Genomic DNA, 25,776 nt, shown 5'->3' with positions numbered 1-25,776 from the left:
GGGACCCAATTTGTTCAACGGTTAACGAGATTTGTTGGTACAAACCCACAAACAGACATCATGTTAGTAAGTTTAGTTTAACAACAAAACACCAACAAACCAAAAACCGATAACAATAAAACTTAAAACCCTACCTTTGCTGTTGTACCTTTGCCACCTCCAGTAGATTTGTTGCTTCCAGTTTTGGCACTTGGAGCTTTGGCACTTCCACCTCTGGCACCATTAGGTTTGCCACCTCCAGTAGGCTTGTTGTTCTAAAACAAGAAATAATTGTTGTATTTACAATGCATAAAAAGATATTAGATAGCAGTGGCTACGCCCCTAGAATTTTAATTACTAATATCAAATGTTAAACACACTGTGGAAAATTAATAAATAATTATACTTGGTCAATAATCTTTTGTGGTCTGTTAAGCATGAACCGATAAGGTTTTCCTTTCGATCCGGTAACATGCGAATTTATAAGTTTTTTGAGCGAAGGGTAGCAGCAATTTGTACAATAGTAAATTAGGCCTTAAATATAATTTTTACCTTTACAGAACTAGCACTCTTTCCAGTCCTCGTCATTTTGGGATCTAGCTTGATCAATTGCCAGTCGAAATTACGCTGTTGGATCCAGGTCGTTGGCATGGGCAATTTGCATAGTTTTAAATCTGAAATGTGTAGACAGAAATTAAAATTTTATGTAAAATTAAATTAAATTGCAAACATGTACTCTTTCAAATTACAGACTAGACTTATAACACTTTAACTTCATACCCATCGATGGCCAAAAAGGTAGGGTTTTGCTAAATTTAGTTGAAATGCCTTTTTTAAAATTAGCTATAAAAAATAATTTTAATGAAAAAAATATTTTAAAGTACATTTCACATAAATTCCAAATAAAGAGGGAAGGGCCTTCAGTTGAATTTTACAACATTTTACATACATATTATAACAAAAGGGGGGGGGGGGGGGGGAAGTGACACTTTTTGAAACCAAAACTAAAAGTCAAAGGAACTGAACTAAAGAAACAGTTACAGATCTGTCATTTTGCATGGCAGTTGTTTTATAAGGGTACAATATGGAACTTTTAGTTTTGGTTTCAAAAAGTGTCATTTCCCCCCCCCCCCTTTCTCTGCTTTCAATGTACAAAATTAAATTCCGATAGGAATTACGATGGAGACATCTTGATGCAACAGGTGTACGGAGATATGTGCTACTCTGTACTTCAGTAGGTTGGAGGCTAGTTGTGTTGGAGGATGGCTATAGTCTTCGGGATCGTCAGTCTTGCCTACTCCTAATACCAGGGGTGTATATTTTCAGTGTTTAAAACCATAAAACTTAATTCATATTTCCTAGACCCCCCCTCCCCCCTTTACCACACTCTCCTCCTGGCATGATAAGAGAATTACAAATAAATTGTGGTAGGTTAAAAAGGAATTAGATGAAAAGTATAGTTCATGAAATATTTCTATACAACAATTAATCATGTGCAAAATATACACCCCTACCTATTCTTCTGGAATCTTCAGGAAAGGTGTATGCCGGAAAAAATGTCCTCACTTTGTGGACCAACCATACTGTTTTATCACGACGGCAGTCTGGGACAAAGTAGAGGTCTTGGCAGTCTGTATAGAATTGATTTCTTTCGAACTTTCGTTTGTTGGCATTCCTTTTTCCCCTGACAGCCAGCTTTTCATTTATGTACGGTTTCACTGTGTGAAATATCAACAATCTAAATATGTCATTTATGTCATTAATGGCTGTTAAACGGAAAGGTATGTTGCTGGTGAAATCGTTATAGCTTAAGTGTTTGATCAGCAATACACGGAAAGAAAGTTATGTTACATTTTTAAAAATTACATTAAAATTTGTAAAGAGTGGGGGGGGGGGGAGAAGTGACACTTCTTGAAACCAAAACTAAAAGTCAAAGGAACTCAACTAAAAAAAAATAGTATTACCTGTTTGAAACCTCTTTAAGGCCAAAATTATATCCTCGGATGTAAGTTGCAATCACATGATTGGCACTTTCGAAAGCATAACAACTGAACGCCATGGATGGTCCAAATCGGCGGACATGTTCCGGCATATGGTAAAGCATGTGAGTATTGTAACTCAAGCACGATTCGCCGTACATCTCCGCCAATTTTGAGTTCAGGACCATTATCATGGTCTTGAGCTCAGCCACACGTTCAGTTGTTATATGCTCTTCGAGACAGCGCAATATGTGGAATAAAAACTTGCATATCAGACGTTGTTCATCTTTAAGATTTGCCAACTGGAAAAAAAAACATTGTAATAATTTAAGGGAAAACTAGCTCTTTCGCCCCTAGCCTCTAGGGGCTTCGCCCTATATACTTATTGGAAGTCCACCCTCCTCAATAGAAATATATATATAATATAGCACACGTGCGCAAATTTAAAAAGAATGTTATTGCTATACAATATAATGAAACTGAAATAAGCTTTAAATTCTAAAAAGATTATAATATGGTAAAAACCTACCTCTGCATAAAATATCATATGGTAAAAGCCCAGTACTTTGAATTCAGAACTTTTCAAATTGAGGGCTAGCTTCTTCTCTGTCAGGCGCATGATGGACGTACGGGGAACGCGATCAAAATCGCCAACAAGCTTCAATTGATCGTTGATTTCATCTATAATTGGAGTTACTGCAGTTCATGGTAAAATATGGGTGATAAGGAGAAAATTTTCAAAATTTAAGTTCTTTAAACTTTTCAAACTAACACTCTTTTAAGCGGCATAACAAGGCGTACAAATAATGTGTAATAGACATAAATCTAAAAATGCAGAATTTTATCGCAGTGCCGAGAAATGCGCGAAGAAAACACCTATTTTACGCGTCATTTCTTTAGTCAAATGCAGTACATCCCTGTAATTCTCTCCATTTGAACTAAGTCTTCTTCTTCCAATTCTGGATAACTATTACGTCCTTTCTTCAGGTACGTCATCACTTTCTTTACATAGCCCAGGTGCAACGCGTGCATCGGATCACTGGGGGTATCTTGTATTAAATCCAAGCTCGGGTCAAGCTCAGAAAAACTGGTTTTCATGTTCTGATTATTTTCCTCTAACTTGCGGAATTTCTCGTCAGACCTCGGCGTACCCGTATTTTGACTGTCACTGGGGTAAAATACATTCATTGATTCGAACAATACCAAGTTCTTTTGACGGAGATAAGTCTGTGAAAAAGCCATCCCTGGAAGGTCACAGTGTGGGCATCCATTTTTTGATCCATGGCCAAGAATGCCGAATACATCGGCTCTCGCAACGGCATCGTGGATGATGGTTCTACATTGAAAGGTATGTCCAGGTAATCCTTCTTGAATTAGTTTGTTGATGAATCGGGTAACATTATCCAGAAAGTTGTAACTGTAGGGACGCCTCCTCGTCTTCTCAAATATGCTGACTGGCAATATAACACTGAAATCCTTGTTGAAGAATAACCTGAAATAATAAAGAAGAATTAATAATAATAGCATTTAATACCTTAGACTTAAAATTGTAGTTACTGATTTATAAAACGTAAAGGCTGGTAAAATTTTACCGTAAAAGTGGTAAAAACTAGGTTTACTTATGGTATTAATTAAGTCCTGGTATACAGTAAGACAGATTTTTATATATGTATGCAATAGAAAAAAGTATCAATTGTAAACTTAGTTTTCTTTCTTATTTCTTTATTGAATGGTTTCCTAAACTTTTGCTTTAAAAATCTGGGCTGTCAATTGATGTAAAACAAATATTTTGATATCCTTTGAAATATAGGGTGCCAATCCTAAAAAATATTTTTTCGAGGGTCATGCTGTATATGAAAAGAACTTTATCCCAACCCAACCCTTTCAAATCCACAATATATTAATTACTTACCTAATCCAGACAGTATAATAGGAGATATGAGATCCCTGAGCTGCTTTCACTCCGTCGCCCGAGATGTCAAAAGTTATATGATCATCAACGGCCTGTTGTCCATTCAACCGTTTAAAGTCTGTGATGGCGTCTTGGAGGATCTCATAGGTAGGGAATCTGGAAAAAGAAATATATTTTTAACTAATAATAGCTTATAATATTGTTCTCAAGTTGTCGCAGGAAGCAATATACCAAAGAATGATCAAACTGATAATTAGAACACTTGAAAGTTTGTTGTTAAAAAAGGAGAAAAATCGACATGTTTAAAATGGACGTACGGAAATTCTGGTAATGATTATAGAAATGCTACGCTTTCTAAATCGTATATAAACATACCTGCACTCAATCAGTGAACCAGGAGCATTTGTAGGATTATATTTGTTTTCTTTGATTTCAACTTTGTATTTGGGTTTGAATAATGTATTATATGACGGAAATTTGAAAATACACGAGCGTTTCAGAATTGCCAGGATGATTCTAACTTTGTTGTGAGAGATGGGGTTGTCTAGAACACAAACGCTTCTGAAATCATTAACAATTTCTTTCTCAAGTTCTGTAAGATGTTTGAAGGGATCCCCGTCATGATCGCCATCAGGTTCGCCATCAGGTTCGTCATCAGGGTCATCGTCATCATCTGGGTCAAAATCATCTTCAGGTATATCAAACAATTCGACGTGTTCCCAGTCCTCGGCATCTTGAATGCTGTCATTGTCTGCATCATTATTATCGTTGGTATTATTGTTGTTAATATTGTCTACAACAATATTAATGTAGTTTGTTTCTTCAGGATTGTTATTTAATCGCTCCAAAACTTGGTTTGCGTAGCATTGATAACATATACTTTCGGTTTCCTTTGTGAAGTTGGTATTGCAGCCTGTACAAACTTTACCTAAAAAAATACGATGTTAAACATGGTGTTTTATAGTTATAAACCTTCCCGGGACCTATGTGAAGGTACCCTGTAAAGGAGAACCCAATCGGTTCAGCGGTTAGCAAGATCCTTTTGAACAGACACACAGACATCCTGTTACTTTAGTATAAGGATAATGCCGTAAAGAAAAACTAGTCAAATTAGAAAGTTAAAAAATTAAAAATTCCAGAAAAAGTAGATAAATGTAGAGAGTGGGTGAAGGTGGGTTAGGTTAAGGGATCCCATGTAGAATATACACCCCTGGAACAAGGATATCTTGAGACAATCTTAACTAACGTTTGATCAAACCAATTGTTTGAAATTTAGATTGAAAGGAAAATAAAAAACAAAAATTGGGAGACAATGTTTGTGGGAATTTGGACAAACAAACAACAAACAGACAGACCGACATCGTTCTACTTTATATTACAGATATTGTAGGTTACCTTTTGACGATGCAGTTTCGTTCTCATATTCCACATCCATCAAATCCTCCTGCTGTTCTTCTTCTAGTAATGGCTGACTGTCTTCACTTTGTTGATGTTTCTTGCGCCAGTATTTACTTCTGGCTCTCGTTGCATTACAGAAGAGTTTTCTTATGGACCTCAGTTTATGCTGCAACTGGAAAAAGATTACATAATTAGTGAATTACTTATTTAAAATAATATAGGGGAGTTGTTATGGATCGTTATTTGGGCAAGCTACACGTGTCAATTGATTACAGTAAATATGACTATACTGGTGTAAGAGCAAGCATGTTTATAGTGCGCTGACTGCAAGTGAAAAATAGAAATTAAAGTCGAGCATAGATTATACTTTAAGTACAGTAATGAAAAGTAAGGTCTCATCTTAAATATGTAGAAATAATTAGTTGTAAAAAGTCACCTGTACATTTTTCGTCTTATCTCCACTTCTTATACGCTTCAGTAGAGCTTTAGAGAGTGTACCAATCAAATTGTCTCCCATTGCAATAACGTCTAACAGGGGTGTATAGGTAACTCCTGAAATAAGAAGTATATGTTATAATCAGGGATGTATATTCTGCATGGGATCCCCTGCTCAGGGGGGGGGGGGGGGGGTGGAAATAAAAAATAAGTGGTTGGAGGAAAAAAAAATGTAAAAATTAAGAAAACTGAAAACATTTTTTCCATTTCCCCCCCCCCCCTCCTTGGTGAAAAAAAACTAAAGAAATGTGTGGTAGGAGGGATAAAATAAATGAAGTATAGAGTTCTTTAAATATTTTTCTATTTCCCCCCCTACTTTTTCAGAAAAATCTAGGGGGGAAAAAAAATAAAAAAATTTGTAGCAGGGGAAAAAAAATAAATCTTGTGCAGAATATACACCCCTGGTTATAATAATAAGGTTATTACTTGTTTACATATAACGAAAGAAGGAGAAAGTAAAAAAGGGGGGGGGGGGGAGTGACACTTTTTGAAACCAAAATTAAATGTCAAAGGAACTCACAAAATAAAGAGTTAGAGTTACAAACAAGAAAATACCCTTATTTATTCTTTGATTGTCTATAAAATTAATTAAACTTACCTATCAAAATTGTGATCCAATTATACATACGTCATCCAGCGTTGGTCTGACATTTTTTTACTTTGAAAAAAATAACTATATACAATATATACATAAAATTTTGTTTGTTCCAGTCCTGACCTGGATAATACCTATATAAATTTCCTGCCTTCCCTGAAAAGCCGACGAACGCATATATAATCGAGCCCCACTGGTCGTGACTTTTGCAGAATTCTGCAGTTGCATGGAGTTTTATTATAACAACAATGTTGAACCCAGAAAATTTGTTAATTTGCTATAAAATAAATAATAATAAATAATAAAAAACAACATAACAAAAATATCAAAAAACAAAAACAAAAAATAAAACATATCAATTAAGATCTCCTAGAGAGCTATAGCCAGAAGCTTAAAAAACTGTACACGTGCATACGTAATCGTCGGCTTTAGGGGTAAATAATGTTTATTAATGTTTATATGCAGGAAATTATATATCTGCACGACCAGTGGGGCTCGATCACTGTCACCATGGGTACTTAATTATAAAATATATGGGCGCTGCAATCAAAGAGAGGTTAACGTAAATGTTCTGAAAGAACAAATTGATGTTATCCTCTTAGGAAATACCCCCCCCCCCCCTAGAAAAACGGCCCCTGGCCTCTACCTAGCCGTATAACTTAACCTAGCCTAACCTAACCCAGCAATTTAGTTTGGGGGGGGGGGGGGGGGATGGGGAGTTAAATAATACAAACAAAATTTTCTAAGAGGATAACGCCACAAATTACAATTAAAATTCGCTTTCAGCATGGATATCCGGAGGCTGGATGAAATCGCCGGCGGCGAGCTCGGCTTCTCCTAGCTTCTCCTTTCTCTTCCCTGAAAGGAAAGAACATTGAATTAAAAATGAGAAAACTAAAGCGTTTTTTAATGAAGAAACTCAAAGAATTCTGAAACATTTTTTGGTTAAAAACAATTTTTTCCCCTGCTACAAAAGACAACTAGCCATGAACAAGAGCATGTGATTTGAAGCAACTTCCATCATTGATCCACTTATTTCTTTTTTCCCCCTCCCCTCCCCCCCCCCCCCGGAGCAGAATATACACCCCTGCAATAATTTCGTAGTTTTTACCTTGTTACTCTGGGTTTTATTTAGAAAAAAGGGCTGACGTTGGTGAGGAAAGGTGCACAGTCGGCTTCATGGTCAATGACACGTCTCTCGGTATCATCCAGGCGGGGTCTCTCGTTCTCGTAGAGATTCTCGGGCATAGGTTCAATCTTCTTTAAGTGTGTCTCTACCCAACCGTGATGGTATAAGAGTTTTACTATTTCAACAGCGTCATCAATGCCACATGATTCTTCTTGAACTCGAATATTTAGCTTGGAGAAGAGTCTCAACATCCTAACCATGAGGGCGTCCCATCTGTCATGCAGCTCGTGGTATTGGTATGGATCCATCCTAATTTGAGGAATGATTATTTTGTTTGTCTTGTTTATTTTTGGGAGGGGTGTGATTAATGTTTTTTAACTTTCCGGTATTTTATTTGTCCTTAAACAAGGGGGGGGGGGAGAAGGCCTGGAGCTCCGGAACCTGGAGGCCTATCCAAAAAATATTAAAACTTGGGAAAATTCATCATATAAGAATGATTTTATCCCTAATAACCTATACTCTCAGTCCAAAGATAAAGCCTATACTCCCTGTTTACGCAAATGTGTCAAAACTTCCCCCCCCCCCCCCTATTTATTTAGAACAAATTTTGTAGCAGGAGAAAAAAAATAAATCTTATACAGCTAATATACACCCATACCTGTTATTATGATGTACGCGTACCCAGGTGATTAACTTGAATAGCCTGTTATTCAGAACTATCTGAAAAGGTAGAATATTTAAGAAATAAAAAATTACAAAATAAAAATAGCTCGTATTCATTCGAATCCGGTGGATAGGAACAGGTGTTCTCATTCATACGCCAAAAAACTAGGTAACTAGCATATCGTATTATATGCATGGTTTTCTACGAATATAAAAATCTAAAAGCATAAGATTAAAAACAGTTATTTTTAGCCAGTGCCTCCGGCACCTCTGGGCCAAAAAAGTAGTTTCATTCTTATAATTGTTCTCCTATATTTGCGACAATCCGTTTATACTACGGTGCAAGACATATATTTATTAATTTTACATTTAAAAAAGTCCTGTATATTACGTAAGCTAAAAAGAGTCCCAAAAATGGGAGAAAAAACGAATACGAAGAATATTTTAGAAAGAATTTTCAATAATTAATGATAAAATTTGAATTATAAAACAGAATGATACATATTAACGTCTTAATTCACTGTAATTTCACTAAAAATGATTACTAAAATACAAAAATGCACCGTAGTCATATAGTCCAGTTGAATTATTGCGCCGATGGAAAGTTACGGTTGCCAACATACAGATTGAATAGGTGGCAAAACACTTTGCAAGACAGTTATATTTTTAATCGTAAAATTGCAACGAATAATAACATTTCATGAATTATATAAGTTATGCAGTTTTAATTAATTAACCGGTAAAATATTAAAATGATATTATATACATAAGGTGTTTTTTAAAGTTTGGCAACTTTGTCCAGCACGTTGATTTTATCATCTGAAAACAGGGTTACGAAAGTTAAATAAATGTAAATTTTTTTTAATGTGAATGTAATATATTTTTGGCAATGACTTAAATGAAATATCATCGATAAAATATAAAAAAATATATTGCAATGGATATAAAAGAAATATTTTTCAATATAAAGTTGTATACCTGTACAGAGCATGTGCATGAATGCCGCTATACCGATTGAAAACTATTGTAAACAATGAGTGTTATAGTTCAAGTCTCTTAGAGAAAATACGTGTTATATCCAAGTATGATTGACAGGAGATGGTCCATGTCACAAGATTTATATGAATGTCAGTTAAGAACTCCTAGAGAGCTATATATTCAGAAGTTTAAAAAAGTACTTGTCTACCAGTCTTGGCTGTTAGTGTTGATATATGGACCCTGCAATCAAAGAGATGATAGTCAGATGTTTAAAAAAGTACGTGTCCACCTTCAGTCTTGGCTGTTAGTATATGGACCCTGCAATCAAAGAGTGGTTTGCGTAAAAGTAAGTGTTTAAATAATTTTAATATAAAAACATTAATAATATAGGACCTTGAGCGTACGGTTTTAGGCTGCCTTCGATTAACGGTTTAAGTTTTACTAGCGGCTATGCCCCTTAGAAGCCTCTAGGGGCACTTAAAGTAGGAAGAGAAAAGTCGAGGCCTCATCCTATTTTTAATTTGAGTTTCAGCTATAGATTAAAATAAATAAAAAGCTTCGTTGTAAAAGAGAACAATATTAATATATATAATAGGATAATTGTTTTAAGCCTTTTTTAAACCTTTTTGATTTGATCTAAGAAACACTTTTTATCCTATTCTTAATATTAAATAATCCGGGTTTAATATATATGAATGTAAGAAATATTAATAAATTATATTTAAATTGAATATTGTTTTTCAGGTTCAGCAACACTGATTCATCAGAAATAACTATTTGGGCGCTGCAATTAAAGAAGGGCTCACTTAGTAGTAAGTTTTAAATAATGTAATAAAAAAATCAATATAATTTAGGACCTTACGCATGGTTTTAAGCTACTTCGATAAACTGTTTGTTTTATAATTTTTTAAACCTTTTTGATATATGATATAAGAACGACTTTTTATCCTATTCTTAATATTTAAAGTATTCTACTATTAATATATATAAATAATAATAGAAATATTAACAAATTATATTTCAATTAATATTGTTTTTCAGACTTAACCAGGAATCAGATTCGTGAGAAAATATATGGGCGCTGCAATTAGTGAATGGTTTACATAGAAGTAAGTGTTAAAATAATTTTAATAAGAACATGGATATTTTAGGCCATGTTATTAAGACTATCCTTTAACGAAACCTTTTTAATTCAACCTTGCTACCAAGCCTTGTGTGATACCGGTAGAGTGTTTGAGTTCTTAGGGAACCACACTAATTACATAATATTATCTTGAGTTAGACAGGTTTTATAAGCTGTAAACAGACTAATACAATTAGATATGTCATTATCTTTAAATTATTTATTATAATTTATATAATAGCACCTTTGAAATAAGCTCATATTATATCCAACCTATATTCGCCCTTTAAGGTTTATGATTGTTTTAAGCGTAACGAAGTTTTATACCCTTAATAGAAAGATATTATAAGATGTGTTTTATGTAAAATAATATTAAAAATATATATAAATTATATTTCAATTAATATTCTTTTTCAGGTTTAGCTTCGCACACAGCTGGGTGTATTCTCTGATTATAAGCTGACCGCAATTCGACCGTGGAACATTTCTTAAGCACCAACATGAAGCTGTTGCCATCAGAAATTCATCCGTTAAAAGTAAGTGTTTAATTATTTGTAATAAAAGATAGTTGGAATAATCCTACACGCAACTACGGCAACACCTCGGCCCCAAAAGGTAGTTTCCATGTATACAAGCATAACAAATATGAAGTTAATATACACAGACACACATCGAACTACCTTTATGAAACTGTATACTAAATTATATTAACAATTAAGCTATTATTAAATTTATTAGATAGATATTAAACTGGTTAGACAAAAGTTAATACATAAAAATAATGTACTAGATAGGTAGCTATTTAAAATTAGATTTTACTACTTTATATTATTGAAACAGTACATTCAGGATATTATTAAAATCTAAACAGCATTACATTCATCCTCGTGCATGTTTACTTCGTGAAGAACAGCTGCCAGTTCGGCAGCCTGGGCAGCGGCGGGCAGCAGAGGGGAAGGACGGCAGCGATTAAGATGTGTAGTAATCCATCCATGTTGATATAACCTCTTACAAACCTCCCTCTGGATCTCGACATTGTCAGTTCTGGCTCTAATCTCTAGACTCTCTCTTAGTACTAACATACGACTATTTAATTCATACCATAACTCCAAATTCCCGTTATAAGACATTCTTAGTTTCTCTCAGTCTGGTTATGTATTGATAACTGAATTAAACTTTCTCTAATAAGCAGGCACATACACAAGCTGTATCTACTTTCTCCATGAAATTTTCCCAAAACCGTTAACTTTCCTTTTTGTAAGGCCTTTTTGATTTGTTAATCCTTTAATTGCTTAATTTAAAAATGAATATTCTTTTTCAGGATTTTGGAGTTGAACCAGTTTTGAAGTACGTGGAGCTTTGCAGTTCCATGGAGAACAACGAGAGTTCCATCTCAACATGTAACAGTCACAGATTATACAAAAAATTTCATTATTTATTATAACGACAATGTTGAACCGAGAAAATATGTTAAAATATGTTAGTCAGTTAAAATTAACAAATAATTTACAGAACGATACTAATAAGTTTTATTATGACGATCAATGTTGAACAGAGAATATTCTGTTAGTCAGTTAAAATTAACTTAAATAAAGCGTATTGATTACAATCAGTGTTTATTATGACGACAATGTTGACACCTAACATTCCACAGCTAAAATTCTAAAAAATATTGACTTTAACATATAAAGCGTATTGATTACAATCCGGCCAATCGGTGTTTATTAATTAAGTTCTACTCGAGAGCTCCAAACATTCCACAAGCTAAAATTCTAAAAAATGTTATTTACAGAAACGATACTAGTAAGTTTTGTAGTTTCAGTATTGACCTGGATAATATCTATATGACCTGTTATGTTATAATATGAAATAAATTCTAAATAAAATCATTATCATCATTATATTTTATTTGCGATTTTTATCATTAAGTAGAAGGATGTTTGTTTGGAAAAATCTGGACTTAGCCTAAAAATTTACCTAAAAATATTGACAAGAATTTAATTAACAAGTAAGAATGGAAAAACCTACCTTAAATACTGGAGATCTTGAGGCAAGTATAAACTTGTGCACTTTTAATTTGGAGGTACTAGTTTCTATCAAACAATCAGTAAACTCTGGATCCTCAAAACAATTCTCCAGGTCACCAGAGAGACAGGATACTGCACTTTCAGGTCCAGGTTTTATAACTTCCAGCCAAATAGTCAGAGTACCTCCAGGTAGGAGACTTGCCTGATTGTTCTTCAGTACATTAATCTCCATAAAAGCAGCATTACAATTTACCTCTCCAGGTGGCACTGTTATCAATCGACATTTAGGCATCAGTAGTAGACTGTTGTTATCTTGGATGCCAATCTTTTGTAGTTTCAGTATTGACCTGGATAATATCTATATGACCTGTTATGTTATAATATGAAATAAATTCTAAATAAAATCATTATCATCATATTTTATTAATTTCATATTCCATATAACGAAAGCAAATAGTGCTGAGTAAAAGGATGCTTTGTTTGGAAAGTATTAGGTCTGAATATTTCCTCATTATATTTTATTTGCGATGTTTATCATTAAGTAGAAGGATGTTTGTTTGGAAAAATCTGGACTTAGCCAAAAAATTTACCTTGTCAATTTTTACCAAAAATTTGGTCAAATTTTACCAAGTTTTTTTTTTTGGCAGAGTCCAAAAATCTGGACTTAGCCTAAAAATTTACCTTGTCAATTTTTACCAAAAAGTTGGTCAAATTTTACCAAGTTTTTTTTTTTGGCAAAGTCCAAAAATTTGGACTTAGCCTAAAAATTTACCTTGTCAATTTTTACCAAAAAGTTGGTCAAATTTTACCAAGTTTTTTTTTTTGGCAAAGTCCAAAAATTTGGACTTAGCCTAAAAATTTACCTTGTCAATTTTTACCAAAAAGTTGGTCAAATTTTACCAAGTTTTTTTTTTTGGCAAAGTCCAAAAATTTGGACTTAGCCTAAAAATTTACCTTGTCAATTTTTACCAAAAAGTTGGTCAAATTTTACCAAGTTTTTTTTTTTGGCAAAGTCCAAAAATTTGGACTTAGCCTAAAAATTTACCTTGTCAATTTTTACCAAAAAGTTGGTCAAATTTTACCAAGTTTTTTTTTTTGGCAAAGTCCAAAAATTTGGACTTAGCCTAAAAAAATACCTTGTCAAATTTTACCAACTTTTTGGTAAAAATTGACCAAATTGTGTTTTTTTGTCTAAGTCCGAAAATTCGGACTTAACCTGAAAAATAGAGTTGTAAAATTGACCACATTTTTGGTAAAACTTCCAAAAGTGGTAAAATTGAAAAAAAAAAAAAAAATTTAAATTTAGGCTTCATTGTATAAAAGTCATTATTTTAAAGTACTACAACTGATTATGAAGAGCTGTTTTTTATTTAAAACACAAAAAACGGGTTTTTTTGTTTCGTCAAATTTTACAAAAAAAATGGTAAAATTTGACTAATTTTTTGGCTAAAATTTTTGCTGGTAAAATTTACCACGAAACTGGTATATTATACCAGGTTGACCAGCTTTACCACTTTTCTGGTAAAACGAGTTTTTTTTCTGGTATTTCGTAGAACCTGGGTGTATATATTATACTTATTCAGTTTAGACACTCTACAAGTGTTAATGTTTGTTTTTCCCATTGTTTCAGAGCTTTGCTTTTATGGATGTTGTCATCCTTGTTTTATTATTTTTAATATTTAGAAATTTTGTTAAACAAACATTTGTTTATTTTTAATTGCAATAAAAATAAAATTAGGACTTAAGTTGCCTTGAATTAAACATTTATGTTATAAATTATTGCATAATTAAGAAATGTAGGAAGGTGCGTGAAAGGGATTTTACCAGGGTGGTGCGCGAAGCGCACCACAACATTTTGAAACATTAAGTATGGCATTTCCTTCTGATTGAAATTTAAAATGTGATGGTTCATACGATTAATAGTTATGGGCGTCTGAAAGCAATTGTTTTTGTCTGGGGGTCCAATATAACCCCCTCTCCAGAGATCTAAAGGGATAATCAATGGCCGATAAATTGATGTACATTACCATTGATGATACACAAAATTACCTCTTCTGTAGCTCACAATTATGGGTTGATACGTTTGTACACTCAACTTAATGAACCAACCATTCTAAATTCAATAAAAGTCCCCAAAGATGTTAAGCCAACGAATTAGAAAATGTTATTATAAAACTTTGGGAACGTGTATAATAAATTGCCCAATGTGCACTCCCAACGTGACCCTCTTGCACGCCCCTAAATGAAAACATGTCAAATTAAACAATTAAACAAAGGCGCAAATTAATTTTACTCTTGTTTGTTTCTCTTGGACATATTTTTCATTTTCTTTAATTAATTTCAAAAGGAAGATTGAGAAATTTTAAAATAAAACTGCTCTATAACTCTATATAAAATGTGCTGTACTAAATGGCAATTTTCAATGTTTTCAAAAACATAATCCTTATAATAAAGTAACAGGATGTTTGTCTGTGTGTCTGTTTGTCTGTACCGAAGGATCTCACTAACAGCTGAACCGATCGGGTTCTCCTTAACAGGGTAGCTTCTCATAGGTCCAGGGAAGGTTTATAACTATTTTGGGGGAGGGTACTGTCATATATTTATGTTGTGATGTCATATATTTAAGTTTGCAGACATGTTTTAGTTGTTACTCTTAATTACTCTTCAATTGCTCTCAGAAAGAATAAAGAGAAAATATATTATAGTCAGTTGATATTGAGAGTCCTAACACAGAACATTATCTGGTTTGGGTTCGAGTCTTATTAAGACCAATTCAGCTATTTACAGACATCCTATTACTTTAGCTAGTTTGCATAGGCAGATATTCTACCCCTTCAAAGTGCATAGTTAATTAATACATTGTATTAATTAAACAGACAGTCATCCTGTTGCTCGGTGTCCTGATATACAGACAGACATCCTGCTACTTCAGAACTTTCCAGCTTAAATAATCAGTAGTTTTGAATTATTAATATATTTAACCATTTCTAAATAAAGTATATATATCTAATCTTATTTACTCAAAAACTGCATTTAATCCAATATAATAAATACTTAAAAAACTGTTTGCATTTTGAATTGAATATTAAGTCTACTCTATCATTAACTTATGAAAGTCTGTCTATATCACATTTGGCGCAGTCTTATTGTGCTACGTGTTATTTAGACCTGCTACTGAGTTAAGGGTGGGGGAAGTGGTGTTTAATTTGAATTCGATCATTTTTTGAGATTTTTTTATCTTGGATTTTTCACAGTTTTTTTATATTTATAACTTGATTTATATTTTAGGTTTCTGTGGAATTTCATTCTTTAACTCTTCTGATCTTAATTTCACGGCGAATCTAGTTCTAGTGCTCGGATATGGCTGATGGAGAAAAAGGAGAGCGGGGTAAAGGTGAAGGCAAGCGTGGACGGCCGCCTAAGCGTCCTCGGGAGACTGACAGTCAGGATGATGATGGAACTCCCGAAAATTGGGAGGAGGATGATGATGTGGCTGAAGATGTTGGTGCAGGTGCCAATGCGAATGTGGAGCCGGCGTTGGGCGATGTGGAGAATGACGTTGTGCTTGAAAGCATAAAAAAATATGTTAGGGCAATGTTAAAGGAGCATACGACTGTCAAGGGTCAGGTGGATAAGCTAACGGCGGCGAATAAACCGCTGGAGAATAAGGTGAAAGAGTTCAAGAATTCTGATGAGCATAAGAAGTTAGGCTATGATGTTGATTTGGCTACTATTAAGAAAAAGGTGGCGCAACTGCCATCGGATGGGGATATTAGCGGTTTTTTGTATGAGACAAGTATGGGGGCTAGTGTATCTGCAGTCAAATTGACGGGAGATGATTCGTTTAATGCATCTTTCATTAATCGTTTGAGTGTGGAGGCTAAATTGGATTCTACCAATTTCGAGGCTAAAAGGGTGAAAAGTGCTCCTGGACATCTGAAGTTTTCGCAGATTGAGTTTTTGGGTCCAGTTGGGAATGGAAATTGGATGAATGTTCGTGAGAGTTGTCTGACCGAATATGAGAATCAATTGTTGGATATATTTCCTTTAATTGAGGAAAGGGCTGAAGTGCTTAAGGCTTATAAAAAGGTGGCCGGCGGTAGTGTAAGTCAACAGACTGTAGAGGAACAGTTTAAGGAGTTTTGTCTTGTAAGAGGAGTCAAGTGGGATAGTGATTTTGTGCGGGATGCTCCATTTTGGGATGGAAACATTGATTTTGAGGATTATTTCTTATCATTATGGAGGGTTGCTTGGTTCGCAAAATTGGAGGATCCTATGCTTTTCAAGGACGTTCTGTACAATAGGATATTTGAGTGCAAAGGAAAGAAGATGGGGAGGCTAATTACGCCGGAAGCCAATGCTTCCCTAAGTGCTTTAGGTTATTACCTGTTGATAAGAAGGTTGGTGATACCTTTTGCTGATATTGAAACTGCGACTGAGTACTTTTATGCCCTGAAACAGAAAAGTGGTCAAAATGTGGATGGATTCTTCAATGCTAAGTTACGGTTGTTTAGGCTTATGCATCCTGGTCAAATTTCTAGACAATCTTGGCGTGATTTCTATAATAATGTGGCTAAGAATTTGCTGTTTTCTGATCTAGCTAGAGATATGGCTAATTTCATTGAATCTATGCATTACCTGGAAGATTACAGTGCTTTCTTGACTTATTTGATTCGCAGAGGTCAGCATTACATAAGCTGGGCTCGTTCTGGACACGTTTCACCTGAAAATGTAACGTCCTGTTATTCTCAGGCTATGGAAGGGTTGAAGCTAGAGGAATCCAGGGAGGTAAAAGCTAGGCCTGTAATCAGTGAAGTGCATGTATCTGATTTGGAGGGCAGGGCTGAGATTGGCGATAATAATGCGTGGATTGAAGGGGATGATGATATTCCTTGGGATCAGGTTGAGAACGTGATTGGGGCTCTGAATTCGAAGGCTAAAACTATGATCTGTTGGTATTGTGGGAAAAAAGGTCATGTAGTGGCTAGTTGCTGGCAGAAGAGGGACGGTAAGCCGCCAGCTCCTGATTCTCGCATAGGAAAGACCAAAGCTAGGTTTTTCTCAGCAAGTAGCGAAAAGAAAGAAGGTCCTGGTGTGCCTAATAATAGGGTAATACCTGAGCAGTTTCTGAAGAAGACAGTCAATCAGGTGGGGCCTGTTGTGGATTCTGAAAAGAGCAGAGATGAGAAACAGTATGAGGCTATGATTGCTGACATAGCTAGGAACAATTTTCAGCAATATCCTATGTAATAGATATGATTGATTCGATATATAAATTTCATTTTGGGATGAAATTTATAGGTCGTTCTTTTATTCGTATTCATTATATAGGCTATAGTACTGTAGTTGATTTTTTGGGTTTGCTATGTGTAATTGGTTAATTTTGCTGTTTTGTATTCAGATAATTGCTCTCAACTTTATAAAGTATTTCTGTCTTGCTTATTCTTCAGTCAAGGTGTGATCGTGTTAGTGGCTGTCAATGAAAACAATATATATATATTTATATATATATTTATCTACTATATATTATATTTTTGATAGGTACCTATGCAAAGTTGTAGTAAATATTAAAACTTTGAGAGGTACTTACTTGTATGAGAAAAGGCTTGGTGTGTAGCTGTGTGATGCCGGTAGTCTGGAAGTTGTACAGGATTTCATAAATCGAACAGTATGTTGGCGGCTGGTGACGGATGGAGGGCTGACTGCTGTGTAGTGGAATGATGTATATCTAAAATTTAAAATTAATTAACATGGATATATTAATTATTTGTAATACTGCATTAAGATTTTAATTCGAAGGTATATTGATAGAAATGACTAGGGTTTTCAAGAGATCGTGAAGTTTTTGAAGATAACGAAAATGCCTATTTGTGCGGATTTAGATTTTTTTGTGCCAGGGGCTGATGTTACGGTGGAAGAGTTAGGAATTATTGATACAGGAAATAATTTTAATTCTTTAATATCTAGAGAAATTCTTGATAAACATGGAATTGAGTTCTGTCCTGCTAAATTATCAGCGTATTCAGTAGATTTAAAGAAAGTTAATATTATTGGGTATGTCGAGTTGAAATTTAGATTTGCTGGAACTCAAGCTGTGTTTACGGAGATATTTTATGTACCTGAGGTAACGAGTAGGTTGGTGAATCTTGGATCTGATTTCCTGAAAAAGAATAAAATTAATATTTGTTTGGATGAGGATAAATTTGAATTTTGTGGGGAATCTGTTCCTATTAATTCCTGTTTACAGAAACAGGTGGTGGCGGAGATACAGAAAATTCCTATTTTGTCTGGACGAATGAATTCTGAAATTCCATCTAAACCTACCTTGCCAGGGATAAAGGAGGGGGGTGGGTTTGGAGAGTTATATTCAACGAAGTATAATGTGAAGTTGCTGGACAAAACTATTTTTTATCCTGGAGGATCTACAGCTGTTGTGCATGTGGCTGGATTAAAGAATGATGGGTTTTGGTATGTGTCCCCTAATTCTTCTAAGATGACAAGTGGTAATGGGATTATGATCATTGAGGGAGTGTATCAGCCACGGAAAGATGGGTCCTGCGTGGTTAATGTAGTTAATGCGTCAATAAAACCTATTACCTTGCTGAGAAATGTGAAGATGGGGCATTGTTTCGTCATGGATAATCAAGATGTCACCTGTAATAAAACAATTAATGAGTTGGATAAGCCAGAAAAGTTGTCGGGGCAAAAAATGCATGAGCGAGTACAGTTTATTATTCAAAAATTGAAGTTAGATGAAAACCAGATGATTAAAGAAAATCCAGAATTGAAACCTAAGATTATTAAAATTTGTTTGGAAAATTTTGATATCTTTTCAATGAATGATTCAGATATTGGTGATTGTCGATTAATGACATATAATATAGAATTGTTACCTGGAGCTAAACCTGTGAAGGCCAGAAATATTCCGTTGAATCCAGAGTACGATGCTAAGTTGAAAGAACAGTTAACCAAATGGTTGAACGCCGGCATTATTGAAGAGGGTTTCTCGGATTGGTCTAGTCCTATTTTTGCTGTGAAAAAGAAGGCTGCACCTGGAGCAGAGGCGAAGTTGAGGTTTGTCATCGACTTTCGCAATTTGAACAACGTGACTAAGCGGGTGGCGTGGCCGCTGCCATTGATTTCTGATAATCTGATGAAGCTGGGTTCTGGCAAGGTGTTCAGTACTCTTGACTTGACAGCTGCTTACCATTCGATGACTATGGATGAAGACTCTAAACCGTTGACAGCTTTTAGTGCAGCAAACAGGATGTATTTGTTTAACAGGTTGCCATTTGGGTTGTGTAATGCACCCAGCCTGTTCTGTGCTCTGATGGATAAGGTGCTGTCTATCTTGCCAGGAATGTATGGATTCTGTATCAGTTATTTGGACGATCTGATCGTATTTTCATCCAGTCCAGAGGAACATGTAGAGCATCTGCAGGCGCTGTTTCAAGTTCTTAGGCAGGTCAACCTGAAATTGAATTTAGATAAGTGTGATTTATTGACTAGAGAATGTCATTATTTGGGGCATATTATTAGTGCCGATGGATTGAAAATGAATCCTGCATATTTGGAACGGATTAAGGATTGGGGCAAGCCTAGAACAGGGAAGGAGTTACAGAAGTTTTTGGGATTTACCAATTATTACAGAGGATATTTTGCTGATTATGCCAAGAGGTCGTGCATGTTGGATAGTCACAGGAATGACACTATAATTAAGTGGACAGAAGAATTGAATAGAGTATGGACTGAATTTATGGAAATGTTTAAGACTGAGATGTGTAAAGGCTATCCTCAATGGGATAATCCTAATCTTTTTATCGTGGATGTAGATTATAGTTCTCAGTATTTTGCAGGGATTATTTCGCAAGAACAGGATGGTGTAGAAAGAGTGTTCGGTGTCTGTAGTAAAAAGTGTAATGCTGCGGAACAAAATTATCCTTCTTATAAAGGAGAATTAGGTGCATTAGTATATACACTAAAGAATTTTTTACACTTTTGTAGGTTTCGTGAATTTTTGGTTCGGACAGACAGTATTTCATTGGTGCATTATAAACGTTGGGCTAAAGGATCAATAAATGGTGTCACCTATCGATGGATAACTTTCTTGCAAAGTTTTGACTTTACAGTTATCCATCGACAGGGGACTAAGCATGTGAACGTAGATTATTTGTCGAGAACTGAGTTAGATTGTAAGGAACATCAACTGAAGGATTGTCAGGAGTGTAGAGAGACAGATAATAAAATTTTGGATCCTTACCTGGATGATTCACCATTTCTGGATCAAATCTATTCCATTATGCAGGTACATTCTGCAGAGGATGAGGTGGATGTTGAGTTTGTCTGGCAACGTAGTCTTCAGCAGGACGAGATTCTAAATGAAATAAGGTTATGGATATTGGAAAGGAGACAGTTGTCTTCTTATGAGAGGGCTGAGTTATCGGGCAGAAAAGAACTATTGTACAATCTTATTGGCCATATGTATGTGCTAGAGGGGGTTGTAATTTTCAGACAGCCTTTGGCCGAAGGGGGTTTTGTCGAGAGGCCTGTAGTGCCTCTTTCCTTATATAATGATATATTTGATTCAGCTCATGGTGGATATGGTTCTGGACATAGAGGTGTTCAGGAGACAATACGTAAGATAAATGAGAGATTTTTTATGCCTGGCGTGAACAAGTTTGTGGAATCGAGAATGCGAAGTTGTATTACATGTTTGAAAAAGGCTGGAAGTAATCCTAAACATGTTTCACCTATCACTCATTCTGTTCAAAGTAGTGAAGTTTTTGCTAATATGTCAGTGGACCTAGTTGGTCCTTGGACTCCATGTTATCATCAGGGACAGACGGTTAAGTTTGTCTTAATCATGGTTTGCTTATTTTCTAGATATGTCTTTACATGTCCGTTAGTTGACGCTAAAACTGAATCAACTGTAAGGGCTATATTGGAAAATTTTGTACCTACCTATGGCTTATTTAGGGCTTTGAGATCGGATAGAGGTACAAATTTTACAAGCAGTGTGTTTAAGGGGGTGATGAAAGGATTGGGGGTGGATACTGTTCTAGTTCCCCCCAGGAATCCAAATTCGAATCCTGTAGAGAGGCAAAATCAGAGTTTGTATGCTGCTTTGAAAGTAGATGAAAACCATGGAACTAAGGACTGGGCTAAAAAATTACCTTTGGCTACGTTAGTGATTAACTGTTCCAAGAGTTCAAGAACTGGTTATTCTCCATTTTTTCTGGTTTTCGGTCGTCAGCCACGTATTCCCCTCGATTTTCTATCACCAGCTTCTGTTGAATCTTCATCCATCGTATTTGGAATTTCTGAAAAATATGGAGGACGTAATTAAGAGAATTTCTACGAAATCCAAATTATATTTAGAGGTTCAAAATAAACACAGAGTACAGAAGGAGGCATTGAGAGTGACAGATGTTTGTTATGCTTTCTTCAATATTGTGAAGACTGACGTGTCCAAGAAATTACAGTCTTTTTATGGGGGGCCTTTTATTGTAGTTAAGAAATTTTTGGATGCATTGTATGAATTGGCACCTTTTGGGAATAATCCCATCAAGAAAAATCAGGTTGTGGCTAGAGATAAAATTCGAAAAATTCATGCTCGAACGGAGGTTTTAGGAGAGGAGGTTAATTTTAACGTTTTTCCTTTACCTGAAATTTGCCCTTCCGATGAGATATTTTTGGAAGTGGATAATATGCCTGTAGAGAGGGAAACTGTAGAGGAGAGAGAGAGTGAAGATGTTGTGTATTTGTCACCTGAAAATGATGGTTTTGAATTGGCAGAGGAAAGAAAGAGTGACGAGATTCAGGAGAAGGAGAGTGAGATTGCGGTTGATAATGACAGAGTTTCAAGGGATGGAAATGAGTGGGATATTAATAGAGAAAATATACCTGTAGGCGAAGGAGTAGAGGTGGGAGTGACAGATGAATCTGTGGTGCCTGCTCCTGTAGCTGAGGGTAATTTTGACGAGGTTGAGCTTCCATCGGAACAGTCATTTTTGACTCTGGCGCCGCCGCAATCTTCGCCTGAAAGATTAGTGACAATTAAAGGAAGCCTGCAAGAAATACCACGCTTTGACTGCTGAAAGACTGCCACAAGTAGTCCCATTACCCCAAATTTGAAGCCTTCAGCTTCTATAACAAAAAAGTTCTAGGCGTTTTAAATTGATATTTTATATACAATGGAAATTTTGAAAGAAATTCAATGCTAATGTTAGAAATTTTGAAATTAAACTACGTGGCCTAGAAACAAAATTATAAGCTTATTTTTGTCAGAAATTTAGGTTGCCCGTAACTAATTATATTTTTACAATAAAAATACCCATTTTTATGGTCAAAATCATTAAAAAAATTAAGTTTAACTTGCATTGTACCGAACGTACTGTAGCCAATCAGAAGGCTGAATCAGCTAAACAACCAATCACAGCTGAGCTTGTATAAGTTTCCCCCTTTGTGTCCGCTATGATTTTCGTTTACAAATGCAATTTAAATCGATTTTTTTTCATAGATTTTGACTATGAAATGTGGTGTTTTTAATGTAAAAATGTAATCAGTTACCGGTAATCTAAGTTTCTGACAAAGATAAGGTTATAATTTTGTGTCTAGGCGACGCAATTTAATATTGTTTTTTCTTTTATGAGCATTGGAAATCTTTCAAAATATCAATGTACATAAAATACTATTTTGAAATGCCTAGAACTTTTAGGTTATAGAAGCTGAAGGCTTCAAATTTGGGGTATTGGGTCAACTTGTGGCAGTCTTTCAGCAGTTAAAGCGTGAGAGTTCTTGCAGGCGTCCTTTAAGAAAAGTGGGTCACGGGTGGCGAAATATTTATGGGACACTGGGAGGAGGTTAAGATCTCAGGTAGGGGGTCCTGTGGTACATGTTCAGATAGGAACTCGAGGACGGAAAAAGTAGGGAAAGGAGAACTGATAATAATTATTCTTGTATAAAAAAAATATATATTATAAAAATATATTATAATAAGAGTTCATGAATTGTTATTTGATTATTTTAATAACAAATATGTGCTGACAAAGCTAGTAGGTGGAAAGTTGTTCTACAATGAAAGGCTAAATCAGTTGATATTTGCGGGTGGACTTGTGAACAGTTATCAGCTAATAATGTCTGGTCATAATAATAAATTCAAATCAGGTAAATATTTTTTAATTTGGGAATTGTATTTAATATCCTGTGGGGCTGACGTGGTACCTGTGCTAGTAAAGGAGTGTGTTGGCAACGGTCCTGAATTGAGAGCTTCAGAATGTACAGTGTTTGGACAGCATGAGTTTAATGGGACAATCAGTGGTCACCTGTTAAAAAAAGTAGGAGTGAGATTTCTGCCTGCGGTACAATGTCATGTCGACAGAACGGTTCATACCTGGTATTGTGGCAAATATAGCCATATACATTTAGGGGCACCAGCTGTGGTTAGTAGTGATGAATTAATTTCTAGTGAAGATTGTAAAAGGATGGAGGAACAGAGGGTGTTAAACATAGATGGACGACAGTTGCCTGTAGCGTTTTGTGACCGGTCAATGACTTATTTCATAAATGGTACCATTCTGTATGATGATATGATGACGTATGGAATTGACCCTCAGTGCACAGGAGATGGTATTTATTTAAATAATACCTTTGTGCCTAATAGTTTCCAAGAAGTTCAAATTACAAGTTATTTGAAAAATATACAAATTTCAATGTTACCTGATAACAGTTGTTTTCTTGAGGATCAGTTCATTGGTGCACATTGTCTGGAGTCTGATCTGCGGCTTGGGCTTGATCGAGTGATAGTTCACAATAAATCACATGAAGATAGACGTCATTTTAGTTATTTTCGGACTGTTGAAATTGTAAATTTAACTTTGTTTACATTTTCTAATATGGCGGATGATGCTAGTAATCAGGGTGGCCAAAGTTGGTTGGCGATCTCTCCACATTTTTCGTTGGGATTGAAACTGGGGAAAAAAGTGGAGTTTTCTGACTTTCTGACTGATTTGCATTATTTTCATACCAACGTTCCGGATGTATTTTTGTGGATTACAACAGCTAAAAAGAATTTTTTTCCTTGGATGCGTAGAAAGGAGGAGGATGGTGCTTTATTATTACAGCTGACTTCTTCATACCATCAGGTGGAAAGGATTTTGCAGGCAGAACAGGGGTGTTGGGAGAATAATTTGTTTCATTCCAACATCAAACAAGTAGGAAATTTGTTGGTACAACATCTAGGGGAGATGGAACTTGTGTCTGTGTGTAAAAAAAGGTGGTTGAATGTGACTTTAGGAGCGAATTTGCCGTGTTATCTTGGTCATTTTTCTTTGTCCATGGACAATAGAATTGTCGCTGTAGAACCGTTTACAAGATTAGTTAAGAATGTTTCCTTGTTGATGGCTGTTGAGTGCAGGAAAAATCCAGTATTTGTGAGGGTTAAACCTGGATTATATCTGGGCAACAAGGGGGCAGGAATGCAGCTGGTTCAGACTAAACGGCTGGAGGATAGTTGGCTGAAGGTACCGATGAATTTTGAGCATCTGTTGGATAAGGGAGAGATAGGACAGGTGTTGGAGTCTGTGGAAGAGGCTAAACTTTCGGAATTGGCTGCTAATTCACATGCTTTTGTTGTAGAGGTTACAGAAGATTGGTTTGTACATCTATATAATACGTCGATTAATTGGTTGACTAATAGTTGGCAGCATTTTGTTATGGCTGTGATTGGTGCTGCGGGGGTTGTTGTTGGATTGCTGTGTGTTGGTTGTTTGGGAAAACTGTGTAACTGTGTTAAATTTTCTCGTTATCCTTCGGGGAGGCAGTAATTTAAATTTGGCATCCCTGATAAATATAATTTGTGTAAAGTATTTCGTTTTGAATGTCGTCTTATATATGCAAAATGTTAAAATATTATTGATTATTATCAGGAAATGGAGATGGAAACGAGAGGCGGTATCAGCGGACGGCGGGAGGAGAGTGAGCCGTCTGTTGATATGCTGGATGCTGATAGAGCTAATCGGCGGCATGTTGTGTATAGAAGAGATGATAGAGAAGGGTCTCGGAGGAGGCAGTATGAGGTGGAGTCGCCCCGGTATGAGCCTGGGTACGATGACGAGGACGATGTTGGCAACGTGGGCCTTGAGGTTGAGCTTGATTCCCGGGATCGTCTGCCTAGTGATCAGAGTGGTTCGGAGCTAGACAGTTGGGCTGAGCCTCCAACGGACAAGCCTGAACAAAAGGTGGCAGATACTAGTTCTGGCGAGGGACGGCGTAGGTTTGGTAAGTTCGTGCCAAAACAGGCTGCTGTGTCGGTCAGGACTAAGGGGGCCAGCAAGGCTTATGATGATGCTGGGGAAGGTACTTCCAGAAGGGGCGTGGTCAAGCGTCCTGCTGGGGCAGATTCTTTAGGACCTAAACAGAAGAGGGAGTTACCAGACTTGCGTGCTGAAGTCGAGAGGAATAAGGCTGAGCGCAAGAATGACAGACGTGGTTTGGCGCC

The 25,776-nt window shown here is 35.7% G+C and overlaps 4 protein-coding genes and 1 long non-coding RNA gene across 6 annotated transcripts in view; 1 reads left to right on the top strand and 4 right to left on the bottom strand.

The window, feature by feature from the left end:
* The window catches only part of XRCC1 (DNA repair protein XRCC1), a 163,406-nt gene that overhangs the window by 28,378 nt on the left and 109,252 nt on the right, over positions 1-25,776 (bottom strand). The window lies entirely within an intron of this gene.
* Positions 964-2,640, bottom strand: LOC145327245 (uncharacterized). Its single transcript, XM_080170829.1, has 4 exons — positions 2,488-2,640; positions 1,944-2,260; positions 1,494-1,717; positions 964-1,279 (listed from the first exon to the last, which is right to left on the bottom strand). Exons 1-4 carry the CDS (start codon positions 2,575-2,577, stop codon positions 1,137-1,139), a joined length of 774 nt encoding a protein of 257 aa, XP_080026955.1. The 5' UTR covers positions 2,578-2,640; the 3' UTR covers positions 964-1,136.
* Positions 2,713-8,267, bottom strand: LOC145327244 (uncharacterized). Its single transcript, XM_080170828.1, has 7 exons — positions 8,146-8,267; positions 6,362-7,216; positions 5,705-5,820; positions 5,266-5,440; positions 4,246-4,798; positions 3,871-4,026; positions 2,713-3,450 (listed from the first exon to the last, which is right to left on the bottom strand). The coding sequence occupies exons 2-7, from the start codon at positions 6,387-6,389 to the stop codon at positions 2,859-2,861; spliced, it is 1,620 nt and encodes a 539-aa protein (XP_080026954.1). The 5' UTR covers positions 6,390-7,216; positions 8,146-8,267; the 3' UTR covers positions 2,713-2,858.
* On the top strand, positions 8,463-11,953 carry LOC145327243 (uncharacterized). 2 transcript variants are annotated; one of them, XR_013882132.1, is made up of 5 exons: positions 8,463-9,474; positions 9,873-9,940; positions 10,170-10,237; positions 10,669-10,787; positions 11,573-11,953. It is a non-coding gene; the product is annotated as an uncharacterized LOC145327243 (long non-coding RNA). The 2 variants fall into 2 exon arrangements; XR_013882131.1 differs by having other exon boundaries at positions 10,669-11,953.
* Positions 16,936-19,361, bottom strand: LOC145327242 (uncharacterized). The gene is made up of 6 exons (XM_080170826.1): positions 19,172-19,361; positions 18,876-18,932; positions 18,398-18,438; positions 17,869-18,006; positions 17,395-17,445; positions 16,936-17,001 (listed from the first exon to the last, which is right to left on the bottom strand). Exons 1-5 carry the CDS (start codon positions 19,359-19,361, stop codon positions 17,419-17,421), a joined length of 453 nt encoding a protein of 150 aa, XP_080026952.1. The 3' UTR covers positions 16,936-17,001; positions 17,395-17,418.

This window comes from Acartia tonsa, chromosome 8, assembly GCF_053477335.1.
Source record: "Acartia tonsa isolate MP-2025a chromosome 8, ASM5347733v1, whole genome shotgun sequence".
Lineage (NCBI taxonomy): Eukaryota > Metazoa > Arthropoda > Copepoda > Calanoida > Acartiidae > Acartia > Acartia tonsa.
The sequence above is the reverse complement of the archived record's forward strand: the minus strand, read 5'-3'. Positions and strand labels throughout refer to the sequence as shown.

Excerpts from the sequence above, each read along its gene's own strand:
- LOC145327245 (XM_080170829.1), bottom strand. The coding sequence starts at position 2,577 with ATGCGCCTGACAGAGAAGAAGCTAGCCCTCAATTTGAAAAGTTCTGAA. Across the intron at positions 2,261-2,487 it reads ATATGATATTTTATGCAGAG|TTGGCAAATCTTAAAGATGA; the intron begins GTAGGTTTTTAC and ends TTTTTTTTCCAG. Across the intron at positions 1,280-1,493 it reads TGAAGATTCCAGAAGAATAG|GAGTAGGCAAGACTGACGAT; the intron begins GTAGGGGTGTAT and ends CCCTGGTATTAG.
- LOC145327242 (XM_080170826.1), bottom strand. The coding sequence starts at position 19,361 with ATGACAAACCTCAACTTCGCCTCTGCTCCAGGTGCAGCCTTCTTTTTC. Across the intron at positions 18,933-19,171 it reads CTTCACAGGTTTAGCTCCAG|GTGACATCTTGATTATCCAT; the intron begins GTAACAATTCTA and ends GTTTTATTACAG. Across the intron at positions 17,446-17,868 it reads CCAAGCCTTTTCTCATACAA|AATCCACAACAGGCCCCACC; the intron begins GTAAGTACCTCT and ends TGCTCTTTTCAG.
- LOC145327244 (XM_080170828.1), bottom strand. The coding sequence starts at position 6,389 with ATGTATAATTGGATCACAATTTTGATAG. Across the intron at positions 5,821-6,361 it reads TTGGATCACAATTTTGATAG|GAGTTACCTATACACCCCTG; the intron begins GTAAGTTTAATT and ends TTCTTATTTCAG. Across the intron at positions 4,027-4,245 it reads GGTTCACTGATTGAGTGCAG|ATTCCCTACCTATGAGATCC; the intron begins GTATGTTTATAT and ends TTCTTTTTCCAG.